The sequence below is a fragment of the Phoenix dactylifera genome, chromosome 4 (genome assembly GCF_051530095.1).
Source record: "Phoenix dactylifera cultivar Ajwa chromosome 4, Ajwa_hap1_PhDact_Kaust_v1.1, whole genome shotgun sequence".
NCBI lineage: Eukaryota > Viridiplantae > Streptophyta > Magnoliopsida > Arecales > Arecaceae > Phoenix > Phoenix dactylifera.
In genome coordinates this window covers 52,281,700-52,302,286 of record NC_143193.1, presented here as the reverse complement: position 1 = coordinate 52,302,286, position 20,587 = coordinate 52,281,700, and the positions used below count along the sequence as shown (strand labels likewise).

At 37.9% G+C, this 20,587-nt stretch overlaps 2 protein-coding genes across 5 annotated transcripts; both read right to left on the bottom strand.

The window, feature by feature from the left end:
• Positions 1 to 2,894: 2,894 nt before the first annotated feature.
• On the bottom strand, positions 2,895 to 12,523 carry LOC103701385 (uncharacterized). Of its 4 annotated transcripts, none has more exons than XM_017841381.5 (10): positions 12,255 to 12,523; positions 10,023 to 12,084; positions 8,695 to 9,870; positions 8,291 to 8,473; positions 7,540 to 8,148; positions 4,916 to 5,752; positions 4,297 to 4,752; positions 4,126 to 4,191; positions 3,352 to 4,053; positions 2,895 to 3,240 (listed from the first exon to the last, which is right to left on the bottom strand). In XM_017841381.5, the coding sequence occupies exons 1-10, from the start codon at positions 12,378 to 12,380 to the stop codon at positions 2,963 to 2,965; spliced, it is 6,495 nt and encodes a 2,164-aa protein (XP_017696870.4). In that variant the 5' UTR covers positions 12,381 to 12,523; the 3' UTR covers positions 2,895 to 2,962. The 4 variants fall into 4 exon arrangements, with proteins under 4 accessions (XP_017696870.4, XP_017696872.4, XP_008781645.5 ...); XM_017841383.5 differs by having other exon boundaries at positions 4,916 to 5,746; XM_008783423.6 differs by having other exon boundaries at positions 4,916 to 5,716.
• Positions 12,524 to 14,711: 2,188 nt separating this feature from the next.
• Positions 14,712 to 20,265, bottom strand: LOC103701233 (COP9 signalosome complex subunit 8-like). Its single transcript, XM_008783226.6, has 5 exons — positions 20,069 to 20,265; positions 19,869 to 19,948; positions 19,589 to 19,770; positions 17,545 to 17,652; positions 14,712 to 15,064 (listed from the first exon to the last, which is right to left on the bottom strand). Exons 1-5 carry the CDS (start codon positions 20,150 to 20,152, stop codon positions 14,925 to 14,927), a joined length of 594 nt encoding a protein of 197 aa, XP_008781448.1. The 5' UTR covers positions 20,153 to 20,265; the 3' UTR covers positions 14,712 to 14,924.
• Between the last annotated feature and the right edge of the window lie 322 nt (positions 20,266 to 20,587).

Genomic DNA, 20,587 nt, shown 5'->3' with positions numbered 1-20,587 from the left:
GTATTCAGATCATCGGAGATCTTAGATCACCGTAGTGATTCTGTTGGGGTTACCAAACGCCCCCATAGTACTAAAGTATAGGCTCTTTCTAAATAGAAACCGAACCGGGTTCATTTCACCAGTTTTCCAATCCAACGACCTGGTCAAGTCCACGTTTGGACTATAATATTTGTTGATAAAGAGTTTACCAACTATGATTGATATACAAAACTTTTCTAATATTGTTTCTGTTGAAAACAGATAAATTCATAGATCTGTAACGTTTGAGCTACCGTGCCTAATTCGTTTAGAAAAGCCTTTATGGTTTACATATCCAAGTTTCAGCTAATTGAACTCTTTTGAAAATTCAAAAATAAATAAATTCACGTACAATAGCGAATTACAGATGGCTCATCTTTTCAACCATATTAGTAATTGTAACATTCATTTTGCATGCCGAGCTCCATCCATATTCTAATTATTTGGAGAAGAAAAGAAAAAGAGTCTAATAACTATTCAAGATGCAAAAAGAAAATTCTACGAGGAACATCAAAGGCGCGCCATCTTATGGTTCTGTTTTGATTGGGGCTCCCTAGAAGGGTCTTAGAACAGACGCGGAGTTGGAAATACTTGGACTTGACTTGGTTAGTCTGGTCTCTGGAGCCAGCTTGACTAAAGTCATTTCTGAGAGTAACATTGTCTTCAATACTTTATGATTCGAGGAATGCTAGGACAAAATTACAAACTGACACCTTGCGCAACTTTCCACACTTCCAAAAGGACCCTGTGCAGAAAGGTCGTCATACACTGTTTTTGGGCGACTGTAATTTTAGAAGCTCTACACCCGTGATGTTACAAGCGTGTGCACTACGTTTATGTAGTCTAGTTGTAGACTGTCAGCTCTTAATATACTGCATATCTTAATATACTTATATATCCAAATAATAAATCCAAATTCAAATAAAATAAAAGAATAAATTCAATTTATCTTGGTATATAAATAATAAATTCAGAACATGAGATCAGAGCCATCTGTATACGTCAAGTTTCTTTTTGTAATTTGAGAGTTCTGCTACATTCGAACATACATATACATAGTGTGTGTGTGTGTGAATAAAGTTGGGGTCGATATGTCTACAAGGATAAATCCCATATACAGTGAGGGGGAGTCGGGAGAGGAGGCAATACATCAAAATCACTTGAGGAAATGGACGCGTGGAGTTGCAGCACTAAATATACCTGATATATTTTGTGAATCAACTGTGAGAACGGAGGCTATCAGACGCGTAAAACGAGTCAACATGCAAACGGACCCCATTGGCCCCCCACCTTCCTCGTAAGAATAGTAGTAGTAGGGGTTCCCTCGCCCCGCGACTTTTCGTACCATCTTCGTCGCGTCAACTTGGCAGCTTCTCCTTTTGAAAGCCTCTGAAGACAAATAACCCTCTCGCGTACACACGAACAACGCGACGACCTTCGACGCGTGGGCTGGTTCCATATATATAAACGCAAGCCAGCGGAAAGGAGGAAATATGGGAGTTAAACTTGTCTCGCTCTTCAGACTCTTCCCTTCTCTTCTTGCCAAAATATTTACTCTCTTCTCTTCTCTTCAGACTCTTCCTTTTCTTCTAGCCAAAATATTTACTCTCTTCTCTTCTTACCAATATATAGTCTATGATTACGTACGTAGGGATGGTGAAGGGGTTAACGGAGCTGGACATGGAAGCAGTGCAGCAGCTAATGCATCTAAGTTGGGGAGAAGAAGACGTCGAAGAAGAATTCAGCAGCAGAAGCAGCAGCAAGAAGAGGAAGAAGATCATCGAAGGGCGGCCGCAGAAGAGGCAGCGGTTTCGTTCGATGGCGTATATATACATGGTGACTCAACCCATCAGCAGCAGGCCTCATGACGAGAGAAAGAGATGCTGAGAAGCATGAAGGAGGGACAGTGTGAGAGTTGATATTGTTTTCCTCTCCCTTTTCTTCTTTTATATCTCTCTTTTCAGGAGAACAGAAATAGTTGGGCTGCGTCCTAAATGAGTTGAGTAAAGTGGGGGTGTTCTCGATCGGCTGCTACATTCGATTCCAATCCTGGTAGCTAAATTGGTTTAAGCATCTCATGAGAGAATGCCATTGTTGGAATGTATGGTAACTAGGCAGCGGATGATTGCCCTGCGGAGCAGGCAAAGCAAGTTTACTTGTCGTGTTTGGAGTCTAAAGAAGTTTAGCCCAGTGCACCTAGCCCTTTAATCAAAGCAGATAAACATTCTTGTAAAAGCCTTTTTAGTTAAGTTAAGAAGCATCATTTTGGAGTTTTTCCTGATGCTAATGACTGATCTTAACAACTAGGTTGCCATTCAAAACACAAAACATAAGAATATGGGGACAGGCTTTCAGGAGCATAAAACTTTGAAATGATTTGGAACTTGTACAACCCAAAACGTTCTTTGAAGACAGATTTAAAGCATAGAAATGAAAATTACAAGAGAATTTAAGCTAAAAGCAACATGCTAATCAACCAGCTAACGTGTACCGCTGAAGTTCTTTTGTAGAACGGTATTTCTTCATGCACACAGCTGATACAAAACTATGTTTCGAAGATCCTGGAAACTCTTCCACTCAATTCAAAATTTACAGATAAATCAACTTTTAATTTAGCATTCCAAGCATAGTGGCAAGTTCATACATGGTTTCACCAAGGACAGAGCAATAATTGACCTGAAGAAATACTTGAAACTCTTAATAAAAATCCCAAATACGCTGGTCCCCAAAGAAACTCTTAACAAATCTCAAATTCACAAGACCCTATAAGTTTTTCAAAGTAGATTAGGACACCACACTGCTATTTTCTCACCTTGTACAATCCTTCAACCAAAAGTTGAAAACACAAACTAAATATACGTGTGTGTGTGTGTATATATATATATATATATATATATATATATATATATATATATATATATACATTGATCATTCAACGTTCTTATTATTTCTGCAAACTCTGTAGAGGTCGTCTGGAAGATCTGGTAATTGCCGATTTATCCAGATTATGTTTATAAGAGTGGTCCATCTTGATAACTGTTGTGTTCTCCTTACCTTTTGCACCATCCATCATAGAGTGGCATCTCGAGTTCTCAACCAACTTTATTGGTGTAGTGTTGTAAAGACCTGTTTTACTGGCCTTGTTTGCACTGGAAATCCTGGAGTTTAACAACTTCCAGCTAATTTCCTCCATCTGGTCCAGACCGCTATATCGACTTGATTCTGAAGAAACATTTAACAGTCAAATAAGTTGCAAAAGAGAAAAAAAGGGAAGAGAGAGAGAGAGAGAGAGAGAGAGAGAGAGAGAGATGATCAATAATTTAGACAATTCACCTTCAGACTCCAAGGCATCACTCTTATGCCCAATTCCATATTCTACAGGAGAACAGTCAGCAGGAGTTCCACCTGTAAATCCCACTGGTCCTTGAGAGTTAATTTTGCAATCCTGCTGAGACAAACCAACCAAATCTACAGTTTCTACCATAGACATTCCAAAATCCTCAGAATTTTCTTCATGTTTGAACTGTTTTGCCACTTCTGTATCACAGGAATTAACAATTTCAAAATCAGTCGAATTCAATTTGGCAGTCTCATCCGGCAAAACTGATACACCTTCAGCTAAACTCAAGATTTCCTTGGACTTTGATTCCTCCACTGAGACAATTTCTGCTGCCTCAATAATAGATGTCTTTCCAGCAACTTCATCGGCAAATGTATTCCCCCACTCTTCAGATTCTGCAGAAATAAAAGGACCACAAGCTTTCATTCGGAAACTCTCTGTGCAACTCTCCAGCACGGACGCTCCTTGTACCATAGGCAATGATCCATCTTGAACTTTTGTTTCTCTTGTTGCACTAGTAAGTTCAATACAATCTAAAATGGATGCCTTTTCATCAACCCCAGTTCCACCAATCAATGGAGACACATGATTCAAGGTTTCTACCCTCTCTTGGTCCTCATGCCCATCGGTAGCATAATTTTCTGAAAGATTGCCTTCAGTTAATACAGCATGGCAAAAGTTGTCTGGTTTCGCACCTGCTATCCAACAGAAGCCAGTAAGTTTCAGCAGCTAAATAAAGATATAACAAAGAAAACAGCAACACTAACCTTCATATTTGTCAATAATATCATCCTCTTGACATGATTTTTTTTGTTCATCCAGTTGCATAGAAACTGGAAAACCATTACAGTCAGACTACTTTAGTCCAAGAATAGGAAATACCAACAAAATCATAAATGAAACAGAAAAGGGGCACCAACAACATAACCTCTACTCACCTTGACACCCCAATCTATCAACAGGCTCAGAATAAGCATTACCCGATACGGTTCCTACCACGTAAGAATTTTCACAGCCAAGGGCCTCTGAGCTTGCATGCAGACCCCCATTATTTTCCGCAGTATCTGCTTGCCCTCCAAATTCTTTTTGGACCAGAACATCTGACAAGAGTGGCATAGCCTCTATCTCTTCTCTCTTCCCTGATGCTTTATTTTCATTAGCTGCCATTATGTCCATGGAATTTTTACTTTCATGCCCAAAATTTTCTTCATCAGATTGACTCCCACAAAAAGCAGCCCAAGCATTGTCATTCATGACAAATGACACTTCACTTTCCATCCAAAATAGGTCCTTTGAAAATATTAACTTTGCACCTGGTGCATCCCAAATATCTTTAGATTTGGATTCACTTGATACGCCAACAAATGGAGCCGTATTAGAGCTGCTAAATTTCCCTGCAATTTTTAAACGACAATTAATTTAGTCCAAACTGTCTTTACCATATGTCAGGTTAAACCTAAAGTGCAAAGATATCAGAAGTATTTCATTTTAAGGAAAATAAATGTCTAATTAGAGAAAAGGCAAAAGAGTCCAACTGTGCAAAATATCTGAACATACCTTCTGAAGAAGTTGCTTTCACCTTCTCTTTATCTTGTTTGCATAATTTGGGACTTAAATGACTTGTCGATGTACCCGTCCGATCTCTATTCCCACTTATGTTAGGATCTTCAGAACACCCATAGTCCAACTTAAGTCCCAAGGTTTTCAAATACTTGCTCCCATTATCATCATCATGATCCTTTAAGTCAAACTGACCATTTAAAACCGCCTTATCATTCTTTGAATTGTAACAAAGACTTTCACCAGAGTTGATACGATATGGTTTTGCTTCGTCTAAAGCACCATTCTTGCAAACAATTTCAGTGAAGCCAACTTGATCCAGAGCATCATTGGGTGAAATTTCTTTGTCATCCTGAGTGATTAGGTCTTTTGAGCCAATTAAAAGTCTCATGATGAATGAAGCTTCATCAACTTCACTTTTCAATGCACTAAGAACTTCATAAGCCCTCTTTGTGATAGGCAACTTGCCACTGTTATGTAGACCATGCTCTGATTTTTCCAGTGTATATTCAAGAATTGGTGGAGTTATGGAAATCAAAGTTCCTCCTGCCCCACTGTTGTGAACATTTTCAGCAGAGAAAATGTCATCAACTTCGTTGCAGTTAATGCAATTTAATTTTGCATACAGTTTCTCTTCTACATCCTCATCCTTGAAGGCTTCATTGCCTTCGAGAACCCTCCAGTCAAACTTTCTCACCAAAATTTTAGATGCCTCCTTTTGATCAATTCTCTCAACATTTTGCTTGTAAGAAAAGGGCCCTTCCTCAGTGCACAAAGCTTCCACTGATCCCAGGTGTTCTGGAGAGAGTAACATTTCTTTGCATGAAGCTGACTCTAACAATTTTGATATCAGTACAAGATGAATAGTAGAGTTTCAAAAAAAATGCCTCAAGAACCTAATAAGCTAAACAGAAAAAAATTACATCAAACTTGCAGGTGCTCCTGCATATGCTATTAACGATAGCCCATTTCAGTACCTAAGACATCATGATCAGAAATGGAACAAGCATGCAAAAGCTAAGTCATGCACAAAAAGGTTCGACTGCACATCTGAAGGGGATTAAAAGTACAGTATCAAAATATAATTCTGATTTGTAAATCAAATATAGCTATGATACCCCAATATTTGTCTACAATTTCAAAAATGTGCTTGGATAATAAAACTTTCACATGCAAGGAACAGAATCAGTGAACCCACGCTTATTAGTTGAAAAGTAGTAAAGACGGCAGTTTGACACTTTCAGTTTGGCTTGGAAAATGAGACTGAACTATAAATGCTCTAACAATGCTAGTCATATTAATGCATGTTTACAAGTTGCTGCAGATTGCATATTTCTAAATTGAATTCCTTCATAATGCTGAAGGGTAGGGATAAAGTGGTGGATGTGAAACATTACACAGTATCTAGATGAAGGATAAATGCAAGAACAGATGAATTAGTTCGCAAAGAGGTAACTGGGTGGGACATAAGAAGGATATGTGTGCATAAACAGCACATAGAAGTTACGAAAAGACATGCATCCAGTAGCATAACAAGCATAAAAGGCTGTGGTGGCATTAAAAATATATTTCCAATGACCATGGGCTTATAACTAGGATGTGCATGAAGCTTGATCTAATATTGATGAATTTACTACTAGTAATCAAGATAAGCTAACATCGCATAAGTGATTTGCTGGTGAAATAGTATATATGGACAAGAAGAGGATGAGAATAAACACTGAATTGAATTTATGGTGGAAAGCTTTAAAGGATAAGATTTTGAAAATCAATAAAACAAAAATTCAATGTATGGAATGGAATTTAAGCAACATGAGATATGAAGTTGAGGCCTTGGTCAAGTTGTAAACAGAAAAATACCAGAGTAATCAATTTCATTACCTAGAATTATTGCATAAAATGACGAAAAGATAGATGACTAATATATGATATAATTAAAGCTAATTTGAAGAAGTTGAGAGGTCTTTCTAGGGTCTTATGTGATTCAAAACCTTGGTAGACACTGAAGGGAAAATTAGTAGAATGATAATGAAGCGTGTTAAGTTGTCTACCTCGATATATTGGGGAATAAAAAGGTCAAAGACAACCAAAATGAGGATAGGACAATTAAGATATTCAAATGGAAGTATGTCAATGCACAATGTACAGTTAAAAGAGCTCCAATATGAAGGGACACTTAACATATACTTAGAAAAGGAGTTATAAAGATAAGAAAAGACCTAAAATAACATCTATGGAAGTTGTGAAAAGGGATAAGAAAAGAATGAAATAATATCAGAGGTAACTTTAAACAAAAATGCTTAGTATCAAGATTCATAAAGCCTACACCTAGTATTTGGAATGAAGCTTGATGCTTACATATGGTAATGGTAAAATTCTGAAACAATGACTGTTATTCAGTGAAAGGCAACATTTATAGATGATACAATCTTCACCCTTCTCCATGCAGAATCTTAGGCATTATACGTTAATCCTACATGTGGCATGCTGAACAGGTTTCATAAACCAAAAACTTCAAATATACAAGGGGGATTGGTTTTCAAATGATGCTATAGCATTAATAAAAGACGCATGAAATTCATCAGTAAGATCACAAACCCCTTTTTAAGACAACAGCTCACCTGGTTTATGAACCACTTCTCCATCAAATTTATTGGAAGGTGCAGTGTTCTCTTTATTCCCTACAGATTCTTTAAGTTCACCCTCATCGCCCACTATGCCATCTAATATATCCAATCTGGCTTTCTGAACTGCATGCTCGTCCCTCAAACCGCCACTTCTTCCAGAATCAATGTTAATAATTTTTGTTAAAGAATCAGTGGACACCTGATGTACATGCAATGTTCTTGTCTGGTTATTGCTCATGTCCACAGTCTCACCAGCATCAACAACATCTCTCTCCTCCAAGATGGTCTGAACAAACACACTTTCATTAGAAGCAGCCCCTTTATCATCACTGGCATGCCCACATACAACAGTTTCATTTGTTTCTTGAAGTTCAACTTTACATAACTCTAAATTACTCTGCTCAGGAAGAACTTTGCACGAAAAAGAATTCCACAATTGTGACTGATTATCCTCCATTAAATCTTCTTTGAATTTGTCTAAAACCTCACATTCTCCAGGTGCCGACTTGTGACTACAAATGTCTGAAGAAACATCCCCACAAGTTCCCCCTCTATTTTTGGAATCCTTTAGATTTTCTGGTAAATGTTCTCCAGTTTCAGTGTCTGTAGATGCAGGCAGAAGCTTGAGGTTAACAAAAGATAAACAATTGATAAGACTAGATAATCAATCATAACTAATGCTAGTAACCATAGAGCATACTTGGAATATCCACAACTAGTAGAAAAAGGACAATATGGGACATACCCTGAAAACAATCCTTAAACAAGGGGGAATTACCATCTAAAAGATAAATTTTTCTGCCGCTTATACCATCACAACGCCCACTATATGATAGGCCATTCAGCATGGCATTCCTAGCCACTCCGCCAGACCCCATCTTGATTCTAGAGTCTGTCTGCAGGTTCGATAAGTCTTTCCCATTACTATCTGTCACCACAGACAAAATCAAATAACTTTCAACTGCAAAAGCTTGATAATCATCAAAAAAGGAAAAAGAGAGAGAGAAAAAAAGAATGGAGAGAAAAAAAAAAAGAATGACCAAGTATATTGAACAAGCTATGGCATCTATAAACATAACCATCACTAATGGACTATGATCGAACAGAAATAATTAGCACAATCACAGAACGGTTTCTACAATATCTTACCAAAACCACAAATTGGTGAGTGACCATCAATATGAGAACCTGCTTCAATAGCATCATAGACATGCTCCTGCTTAGCAGCTTCAGGTTCTTCATCGTGAATCCAGGAAGAAGATTCAGTGGCAGCGACTATTGAAGGATCTTCTGGACAAGTGGAGGGCAGTATAACTCCACCAAAGCCTCTTGCTTCATTTCTTTTGTTGCTATTCTCACAGTGAAACACATCAACAGGATTTTTATTGTTATCAGCCACAGTAGTAGAAGCAGGAGATTTCAAATCTGTAGCTTGAAGAACATCTAGAACTTTGTCTTGCTTTCTATACATGCCGCCATCATCCAATGACAGAATGGCAATGTTGTTGTCCGCATTTAAGTTCCCCTGTGAAGCAGAATCTCTCACACTTTGCACCTGCACCACAGCTTCAACATTTGAATGCCCAGATCTTTCTGAAAGTAAATCTGAGATTTCACTTCGAATTTCCATAACCTTGGAGCAAGAAAGTTCTTTATCCAAACCAATCTCCAAGGCTGCTTCTTGTTCCTCAGATATAATAGAATCGACCTGAATAGCGACTTGTTCTTCATTTTTTGCACGTAGATGGCCATCAAAAGATGTTTTGGACTTTTCTTTCACCTCCTGAAGTTTTTCTTTTATTCCGCATGACACTTCAACAAGCTTGGAGAGGGATAACTCTTTATATTTAGCTATCTGCTCTACAGAGTCAGAGCCCATAACATTGCTAGAAGAGCCAGATTGCATACCATCGGAATCACCCTTTGGAAATTCCCCGTATGATATCCTAACTTCATCAGAGCATACATTAAGAGGAATACTCTCGTTGGGAAAAGATTGTCTAATTTCATCTTTAAAGTTTTCCTGAAAATTACTCTCCCCAGATTGAAAACCAACTTTTCCCGAATTAATGAGTAAACTGAAATTTGTAGAATTATCTTGACTTTCATCAACAGCAGTTTCACATATGTGGGGATCCTTAGGCTTAGCAACAGTTTCACAACATTGTTTCACATCATCAGATTCATCGGGCGTTGATTGAGCATTTAGAGTGGTATCTTCAGCTGCCCTACAATTTACCATCTCATTTCTGCAGATTTTTTGCTGGTTCAACATATCTTCCGAATCACTACCAGCAACAACAGTTGAAAGCTGAATGGTCCTTTCTGTAGAACAATTTTGCCATAAGGAAATTTCAGGACTATGACATTCTTTCATAACAAAATTAACTGCAAAGATACTACAAAAAGGTGAAAGTCTAGCAAATTATCATACCAAAAGGAAAAAGTAATGCAAGTTATACTGTATCTAAGCTTACCCTGGTTGTCGCTAGTATCAACCAGCAAGAAATTATCAACTTGAGAAGCCATTTTGCTAACATCATGAACTTCAACTGGCATACCAGGTGTTTTATGATTGGGATCAATCACTGAAGAATCTCCTTCGACAATGGCTGCTGAAAGCACTTCAGGATGATTGCAAGACAAAAGTTCATCAGTAATCTTTGCTACTTCATTGCCTCCATTGTTATCTTCACGGTTAGTTGCCCCACGAAAACTGCTGCTGCAATCCTCCATCACAGTATATCCACTAAATTTTGCCTCCATGACCTGAAATCCAACTGTTTGAATTTCAGCATGCTTCTCATGCTTCTGTTTCTCATCAGCTAATGTTACAGGAACAGTGTCAGAACATGCAGCGTGAACCCCAGTTTTGCAATCAGGAACAGAAGCTTCTGAACCTGGTTTTCCCAGAATCTGACCTCTTTGCTGCTTCTGCAAATTCTTCCCTCTATTTATTTCATCATCCACTGATTTCTCACCTTCAAGTAGGGAAATCTCAAGTTCAGGTTTGTTCTGCTTCTGCAACTTATTCATTCCATTGGTTTCATTATCTAACAGATTCCTGCCAGCAGGAAGGGAAATCTCATGATCAGGCATGCTGAATTCTGAAGCATTGCATCTTAAATGCCTTAGACCTTCTTCAGGTTGTGACCCCATTTGGGATTCCTCTTGAGATTCTGGTGCTTGAAGTGAAGTTTCAATTTCATTGCTAGGAGCAGCACTTTTCATAATTCCCCTTCTTGTTCGTATGTGCCTTCCTTGCTTCACTGGTTCATTTTTCTGGACTATTCCAACATCATTAGTCTCATGATCCAGGATTCTGTGCACCGAAGAACTACGTGTTGATCTCCTGGGAGGTTCTTTATGCTTGCAGAGATTTCCTCTATTGACTCTTTTAGCTGCAGTTTCATTTGACATGCTACTATCAGGTACAGAGGGTGCAAGATCTCTTCCATTAGGAGCATTCTTTCTTCTTTTCTTTCTCGAAATCTTCCCAGCTACTGCAACACATTCATCTTTCAGTTCCCTACATGCCGGCAAGGAGGTTCCAAGTCCTGACTCCTCATTACCCTTTGAAACATTATGCCTTGATCTCTTTAAAGCTTCTCCGATCAGAGGGGCCATCTCTGTTTCCTGTGCAACTTGCTTTTCAGCTTTATTCACAACTGTAACTGAAACTTGCAAAGATTCATTTCTCAAGTTCTTAGGCCTGATCATTTTAGCTACTGCATCACCTTTGGATTTTTTACCTTCCTCTAAATTATGATCGAGCGCTCTAATGCGTTTTGATCTCCTCAAAGGAGGATCCTCACAAGAAGGAACCATCTCACTTCCATTATAAGCATAAATTTCTTCCGCAGAGACTGCACGTCGCGGATGTTTAGGACAAGATTTCCCTCTGAAAACTTCATCATTCTCCACTTCCTTGGCTATGGTGGCTTCTTGCAACAAAGGAGCTATTGAAGCTTCATTTTTGTCTCTGGCAGTTCTGTTTGTCTGGGCTCTCCTAGGTTTTGAATCTCGCACTAACCCTTCATCTCCTTTGACCACAACCACCCTGTTCCTCAAGGTTCTGGTTGTTGGCACATCACGAGACAGTTCCGTCTCTGCCTTCCTTTCATTCCTTTTATCTGGACTCAGCAACTTCACTACTTGAGGTGGCTCGTCATTCTGGCAAACAGCTTCCATACGCGTTCTCCCTTTCTTCTTTTCCACACCAGGGGACCACATTACCATAACTGCAAGCGATCGAGACCGTGTATTTCTTGCTGGAACTTCAACCGTTTCATCTTCCTCAAGGGCCTTTACTGGCATGAAAGCAATATCAGACCTCCGACAACTGAACTTCCTCTTCTTTGGAGAGTATTTCCCATCTGATTTCCTCTGTAACTCATCGAATTCAAGCTTATCTTCCTCTAAAGAGAAGCTGACTTTCTTTGAAACCCCCCGCGCTCTTCCAACATCCTCCCCGCTGCTTCCACCTGAGCCCTTCAGGCAGCCCTTGGGCTTCATCTCCTCACATTTATGTTCCTTCTTCTAATTATTAAAGAAAACAGAAAAAAGAAATCAGGTATAGATATTCCACAAACATTAAAAAAAAAAAAAGTGCACGAAACTTATATAATCTCGGCCCGCGTAAATTTCCGGAAAGAAAGATCTAAAATAAGAAGCAAGAAGAGAAAAGAAAGTGGATAGATAGGTAGTACCTGGAGAAGGGAAGCGAGGATCTCAGCCATCTTCAAATTGGTGGAATTTGCCGGCAACCCATGCTTCTTGCACAGCGCCTGGAGCTCTTTCCTCTTCATGCTCTTGAAATCTAACTCCATCTCCATGGAATTTAAGGAAAAGAACCAAAGAAAAGCAAACCGATTGGAATTAAACGAAATCCTTCATCAGACGAAGGGGGAGAAGAAATCCTCGTCCGATTTCTGTGACATCCATGGGAGTTCTTTGTTGTTTGGTAAAAAGAGAAGGGGTGGCGAGGCGCGAGAGTGAGAGAGCGTTGAAGGCTCGTTTGAATTTTTTTGAATTTGAAGCGAATTCGGTTGCCCGTGCTTTTCCCGCGCAGCGAAAAGAAAGGAGCCACCACGTGGCTCCATCGGGTTTGTCGACTTCGAACTTTACCGTTGGGACGTGTTTTATATAATTGAGCGTTGGATCGAGCACGTGAGGGGTCTGATTGTCAGGACTTAGGATTCCAATGCGACCGCTGGGTTTTATCCAAACGGACGCCCGCACAGAATTTAATACGCAATTTAAGATTTCTCAGCCTCAGGCCCACCCTTGCAGTCCACCTGGTATGACTTGTATCGTATAACGAATAGCTAGATAAATTGATAGACAGGCTCATTAAAATAAAGATGAGACTACACAAATAAACGTTAATTTAAGGGAAAAAAATAATTCCAAAAATACAGAATCTATAGTGTTGAGTTGTATACTTGTATGCTCCATAGATATGTAAAATGTGCACCAGGTGTGTAAAAAATGAAATAATAAATTAAAGTGCTATGTTACAATGCATGATGAATGAAAGATTCACTTTAGCGGTCATGATATATATACCTTAAAATAATAATTTGGATGCAACGAATTTAATAATTTGGTCATAGAAAAATATGATATCATGCTACTAAAATCATCTATTTCATGCCCACTTTTGTTTAGGTCAAAACCACACAACTTAGTAAGTTTTAGTTTCTAAATACTCTTAGGGCGTAAATCATATTTTCTCTGGATGGATGCCAAGCCAAATATTGAAATAGAGGTGGGATTGAATTTATACATAGATTGAATCTTCAATTTGAATGACTGATCATTAGCTTTGAATTGTTAAATCTTTAACTGAATAATTAATGTTTAGCGTCTAGTCCAGCTTATCAAACAAAATGTCTCAGAGAGACTTTTGTATGAGATATTAATAAAAATCCTCGTGTCTTACGTTGTTTCTTGTTCTTCACAAACATGGTTCAGCATCTAGCATGGTTTTAAATAACCCGAACTAAAACCAACTCCATTAAACAATTAGATAATATTAGGATGTACTGAAAAATAGTATTATGTATGTCCATATGTATGTATTGAAAAAAAATAATATTAGAATATTACGTAATTAAATAATTAGTTCAATAACATTATAATAAAATCACCATAAATATCATCATGGTCCAAAGCCATGTTCATATCGTGACAAGAATTAACAATAGAATTTATCAGATGAAGAAATAATGAAAAGAAGCTACCTCAAACAAACTAAGGATCCGTTTGGTTTGTTAGAAGAATTTTTCTTCATCGAAAACTTTTTTCTAAAAAGTTAATGTCTATGTGGAAAAAAAAAAATTGTATGTTTGATTTACTATGAAAAATTGATATATTTCAGAATTGCTTATATTTGGCTAAGTTTTTTTTTTTTTTTTTTTGAGAAAGTTGTATAAAATACCGTTATGCTCTTAACAAAGAAAAAGATCTTATCCTATCCTATCTAAAAGCTTATGAGCACTTTTGGAAAGAAAAAAAAATCTTCCAAATCTTCATAAGAATTTTACTTTCATCATGAAATATGAAAATCTTATTCATATAAAAAAGTTACTTTCTCATCTGAAAGCTCCAACCAAACATGAAGGAATTCCCCCTTTTGTCCTAGGTCAAAGTAGTTTCTAATCTTAATGCTAGTAGTTTCCAAAAAGTCTTTCTTCTAAGTTACCAAGAAATGTTCGAACTAGAGGGAGCGAATAGTTGCTGAACTATAATGCTTGAGACTTCCACAGTCTTTCAATAATTTATATGAAAATTCTCATGATGCTTGCATGTCTCAAATTATATAACTGCGTCCGTTTACCCCACGAACACCAATGTATAAAATGTTTCTATTTGCAGTGCTTTGTTTCTATTCCCCTTCATTTCTTTTTTTTCCTGCGTGTTCCCTTTGGTTCATGGATGGAACAGTGCCTAGATAATCAGCGTCTACGCAAGCTTAGAAACTGGATTCCTATGAATAAAACCATTTTGGATCAACCTTTAGAATGCGAGGAAGATACAGTTCATAAAAAGAAGTTATTCAACTTCATTTTGGGTATGCTGATGTCAAAATCAACTTCAACTTCAAATAACTTATATCCTATATGCATCATGGCAACAATGCAATTTTGGTGCAATAGACCAAGTTACTGAAAAGCCATATTAGCTAAGCTCTTAATTTAACAATCGTTAGAGAGCTCCATAGTCCATAGCAGCAAGAATAATTTCTAAACCCTCAACGTCAGAGCAAATTTAGAGCATGCTTCCTTACATTACTGACAACCAATCCAATGGATATCTAATTTGACTAAAAGAAACAAGGAAAAAAAAACTCTTTAAAATGCAAAAGGTTAAGGAGATCAGTGCTCCAGGTGGAAAACATATTGTGTTAAACGCTGTAGTTTGCTGGGGTCTAGTTTCTGCTCTGTGGTGATCTTTGGCTTCCTAACAGTCAGCATCTGAGAAGATGAATCCAACGTCCAACCTTGCTGCAGTGCATCTGAATGTACCAGCCACATAAATGGCAAAAGATATCAGTATAAGTAAATATAAAAGCTTCACTCTTATGGCACTTCAAATAATTAGCTGCATAGAGAAAGGTGTTCTGATGATTTGATATGACATACAAGGATAGAAAATCAAAATGGCATGAAGTCGTCATCTATGAAGTTTCAGAATATGGTGGTGCATAAAGCTTTCCAAAGTCCCAAACATAAGGCATGGTATATGAAATATCCAGATTTGTTGGGTTGGAGGTGTTTTGTCTCTAATCTCCTATTATTAGGGGTGTCAGTCCTTGAACCCACCACAAACCCAATTGGAAATTACCAGGTTTGGCTTTGCCATAAACAGGATCTGTCATAGACTCATAAACTGGTCAACATGAGTCTTGACCTCCTTTATTACTGCTCAGTAGAGTCTTGACCTATCTGAGCCAGTGTGACTCAGTTGTTGAGTTGGGCCAACATGATCACAACCCACACCTATCTATAACTCAAAACCTGTTTACCTCTATGTTTTATCAGGTTACACTATCAAATCAAGTTATGCAGTGTCAGGTTAACAGGTTGTGTGCCATCATAGACCAAACCCAACTCGACCTGTTCATTAAACAGGTTACTTAGGTCAGATCAGGTTACCATTTTAATAGACAGGTTAGTTTTGGGCACCAATTTTGACCTGTTTATTAAATGAGTCATGTTCAATTGACAATTCTCCTAAAATAGTACCTCTCTCAAAATGAACCTGACTCAGCATTGCCACCCCCACTCATTTGACCCTTGCTCTCCCCACTCTTATTCTACCTCAACTTAGCAGGCTAACAGCCATTTTCTAGTTACAGATCAATTGCTTTGCTATCTTATACTGGCATGGCATATTATAGCATTCATAGAACAGTTTGGTGATGCCCGGATACAAGGATAGCAAATCAGAGAATCATGCATCCAATCTCAAAGTAAAAAGTGGCTGGTGGCAGCATTGAGGAGGGCGTCATGAAGGGGAGTTGGAAAGAATAGAAAATGGATGATACAAACAGACGAAACACCTGCCTGATCTTTATAAATTCAGGCATTTACAAGCCACAATTTTAAACTTCGCATCACAGTAGAGCTCAGAAATTTGAACTTTGGATAACACATCACAGCTTTTTTTTTTCCATAGGAGATTTGTTGACTAGATACTGCCATGAATATTAAGAAAATTTACAGCCCTGAGTACTAAAATTTTATTGTGTCCTAACTATCGATTAAGTAACTTTGAGGTTATTAACTCATAAGCTAATATAGAACAAATCTAAAAAGGCATTTCTTAAGCACTCAATCAAACTATCTCAATATGATCTGTCTTCATAATTTCAAACTGAATTGCTAAGTAGAAGATTGACAATAGATGATATTGGAAGTGTTTAATTACTTCCAATGTGTTTAATTACTTCCAATAAGTTTGCTAGCTGAAAAGAAAAAAGAAAAACATGTCATATCTATAACTTTCTTACAGATAAATATAAACCATCTTAGTAGAAAGAGCAAAAGAAAGTCATTCCTATCCATCCCAATAAAAATATACTAGCATTAAGTGACAATAAAATATTGATTACCCTATACAACAAAATATATTTGCACATATTTCAATATTATGAAACACAGCATTATGTAAAACTACTTTTCAGATCTCTCTCTCTCTCTCTCTCTCTCTCTCTCTCTCTCTCTCTCTCTCGCACACCTGCTTGCTAAATTGCTTACTCTCTCGGGAGATTAGTCATAAACCCCTAGTAAGTAAATAACGTGACTATCATTTATGTGGGACCTTGGAATTAATGGATGAATGAATTTTGTTATGGAGACGGAGAGATTAGTCATGATCCACTAGGAAGTAAATAATGTGACTATCATTTATATGGGACCTTGGAATTAATGGATGAATGAATTTTGATATGGAGAAATCTGTTCTGAGAAGATATGAGAAAGAAAGAACTTACCAAACCTACATTAACATGGTCTGAGTTCTAGTATGCATGATGTTATGCAAAACTCCAGGGCAAATAAGAGTTTGACTCAGCAGTGTTAACAGAGAAAGTCCGACCTCCCCACTCACCACCCACCCCCCCTCCAAAAAAAAAAGAAAAAAAACTCAAAACCAAACAATCACAATGATGAGAACAATTGTAATCAATCATACAGTTAATGAAAAACTCTTGATCCAGTTTTTTCAATAATTGATGGATTAAACAGTAATGTTTAATTAGTGATGGCAGAAACGCTGATAAATTGAAACAGTAATTAAACATGTCAGATAAGATGTCGGTTTGGGTAATCAATATCGTAACACAATCACATCAGCAGCACATAGGAACGAGCTGTAAAACACGACCATATTCAGAATTGCAATGTTTTGTTGTTTACATTTTCAGGAAGAAAAGTTGCAAATGTCAATCGAAAAGGAGTCAATTCATAAGGGCAAAAGGATTTAGAAACATACAGTTTGTGGCATCATCCTCACTCATTCCCATAAAATGAGCCACATCAGCAACAGCAATTGTTGAATAAGCAGAAGTTAACAGCTGAAACATTTTGTTTGTACAGTTCTCTGCACCATCAAGTATCCAGAAATCATTCAATATATTTTGTAAAAACCTAAAAACTTGTGGTTAAAGACATAAGTGAATCATAAAGGAAATCAAGGAAATATTTCACACAAAAAGCATATAATATAAACATGAGCATGTGTATGACAGAATCTCATCTTGTCTCTCCCCTTGCGTGTGAATTTGCTTCCTTAACCTACCAAAGCAGATAACCTTATTTATGCTCTACCATGTTGATACCAGTGGCTAGAGAGACCAGCATTTGAAATACGCTGAGAACCTGCAACTGCAGGTAGTGTAGGGTGTGTACATCTATGATTATTCTTGTTACCACTCCAACGAATAGGTACCATCTTACTGCAACTTTATTGGAAGCTTCTCCAATTGGGAAGCAAAAAAGTCAGCCCCCTGTGGTCCCTCACAACCTTGAGATGATAGATTAGGCAGTCTGAAAAAGAACTTCTACTGATATTGGGCTTTTGGTTGCTCGAGAGAGTGGATGCAAGTTTTGAATGCAAACAACACTAAAAAAATGCTGGAAGTTAACATCCTCTAACAGTGCAAGAAACTGCAAAATAACATTCGCTTGACCTTGATAATCACAGAACATGCTAGAGAGCCATGCCAAAAATCATTTTCAGAAATTGTTTTTTTCTCCTTCCAACTTGAAATATCATCACTTATATGATCCCAAAGTACATAATTTTACTCCCTTCCGAACTGTGACCACTTAAGCCTTATTGTTGCATAAATAAGACAATAGCAAAAGAAAGTGAGGCATGTATGCTTCATGTTTTAATGTGTATTCGCATCAAAAATTTCTCCGAGATGACTATGCCTTGGGAGGGGGAAAATCATTCCTGAGTGGAGGGGCCAACAACTCTGATGATAACAATATGCCATAGTCATGATGACTCGACCCAAAAATTGGGGCCTCCCCCAATCTGCTGCACATTTGCTGAGCATCTCAGTCAGTCACCCTCCACCTTGCCCTCACCTTATTTTGCTAGTTTCATCGCACATTGAACTCACAAGTCTTATCACCTCCAAAGCATATGTGTGAACCCTCTCTTTTTTTAAGTTTTTGATATCTTGTTTTGGAAAGCAACTTGTGTATCCTATTCCAAGTGTTCTATATAATTCAAATATAAAATTACGAATATGTATGATCATTTGGATAAGTATAATAGTCTAACACTGACAGCTATGTTATGCTAGTACTCCAAGCCAGCAATCAAGTATCCCAATTGCAAGATTATATTGAAAGGAATTGTAACTAAGGATGGTGTATCTCATAGTTCCACAAAAGTAGAGTTGGACTTTGTACAAAAGTGAAAAGAGGTTATAATTCCAATCATGTATTCATCTTTCCCCGAATAAGAATGCTATCATTTATATATAACTGCTATTTATCTAAATATACTTTTTAGATATTTAAATTTACATTTACAAAGGGACTGACGAAAAAAAATATAATACAGGCAATAAACAAACAGTCGTGCAGGTACTCATGTTTTGAGATTATCACCAATTGTCACCAGGACAAAAAATGCCAAGTGCTGCATGCTATTGTTGGTATACGATCAACTACCGGTGGTCCATTATATAAAAGTACAGGATAGGATCAGTTATTGCAATGCAGCTACAAAAATCACAAAAACTCACAGTAGCCAGTAGCCTAATGTAGGACAATCTTTTAGGCATTAAGTGTATCATATATAATCTAAGATTTAGAATGCCTGTATCTAGGGTCTATACTCTAGTCTATAAAAGTCTTGTTCAGTCTGCAGGTTATGTGTTGCAGGAAAAATATGATTTTTTTCTTCAAGAAACATCACAAATATGAAAAGAACCCTAACCAATGAACAGGAATTAATCAATATCTTAAGATGGAGATATTAAAAGAGATAGAACTTAGTAAGCAATACATGTGCTCACCTGAGAAGGCGGTGACGAGACCAACAACTTCAGGACTCCACTCAAAGCCACGAATAGCACCATAAACCCCGGCATAGTCTCGATTCCAGAGGCACTGCCCAATCTTCCAAGCGGCCACGAGCTCCGGTCGGCTCTCTTTGATCCCCTGGGGTATCGATTTCCACAAGAACCTTGCGCTGTTGCTGAACAACTCAATCATACAGTCATAACTATATCAGTACTTAGAATCAAAAAAATCCAACGAACGACGAAAATTCAAAGAAACAAGGGGCGAACTCACAGATCGTTCACATAGATGTGCCCTAGAAGATGGATCGTATAAGGCCACTCCGCTTGGAAGGCGATTCCTCTCGAGGCAAACTGATCCAATAATTCCAACAAACATCGAAATTTTCGTAATAGGGCAAGAAATCATTCGATTTTTTTCCAAAAAAAAGGTCAAAACCCTATCAAAACCCTGTGGATTTGATGGGCTTCTACCTGGAGCATGAACTCGTCGCAGATGTCTGCAATCTTCTCGTACGATTTGGAAGCGAGGGCGCTTTGGATCTGCGAGAGATCCATCGTCTCCCTTCTTCCTACTTCCCTCTCTTGGGTTTCTCCGAGAGGTCCTCTTGTCTTCTGAGTTCTGAGCTAATAAGAGGAAGCGCAGGGTCAGCACCCTCGGCACCCATCTGTCAAGTTTAATATGTTGGACTCAGAAGTAATAAAAAGATTCATCAGGGATATCTTTGCTTTTTTATCTTTTAAGTACAATGAATATGCGATTTTTTATTTTTTTTATTTTTTATTTTTTTTTTTTGCCTAGAAAAAAAGAAAGAGGAGGGTGAGGATAACCTCACCCGCATAGCAACCCCCACTGGCCCCCTCCTTGCTAGAGAGTATTCGATGCGGGTAGAACATTTTTTACTCATTCTCTCCCCATCCGTGGCAGAGCTCCACCAGCGTGGCAGCTCTATCCTCGTGTGAGTATGTCATAACAGCACCTTCTAAGTACCG

Coding starts and splice junctions, on each gene's coding strand:
- LOC103701385 (XM_017841381.5), bottom strand. CDS start 12,380: ATGGAGATGGAGTTAGATTTCAAGAGCATGAAGAGGAAAGAGCTCCAG. Junction 12,085..12,254: donor TCCTCGCTTCCCTTCTCCAG/GTACTACCTATC, acceptor TTTAATAATTAG/AAGAAGGAACATAAATGTGA. Junction 3,241..3,351: donor TGATGCCTTGGAGTCTGAAG/GTGAATTGTCTA, acceptor ATGTTTCTTCAG/AATCAAGTCGATATAGCGGT.
- LOC103701233 (XM_008783226.6), bottom strand. CDS start 20,152: ATGGATCTCTCGCAGATCCAAAGCGCCCTCGCTTCCAAATCGTACGAG. Junction 19,949..20,068: donor GCGACGAGTTCATGCTCCAG/GTAGAAGCCCAT, acceptor TTATTGGATCAG/TTTGCCTCGAGAGGAATCGC. Junction 17,653..19,588: donor TCTCGTCACCGCCTTCTCAG/GTGAGCACATGT, acceptor TTGATGGTGCAG/AGAACTGTACAAACAAAATG.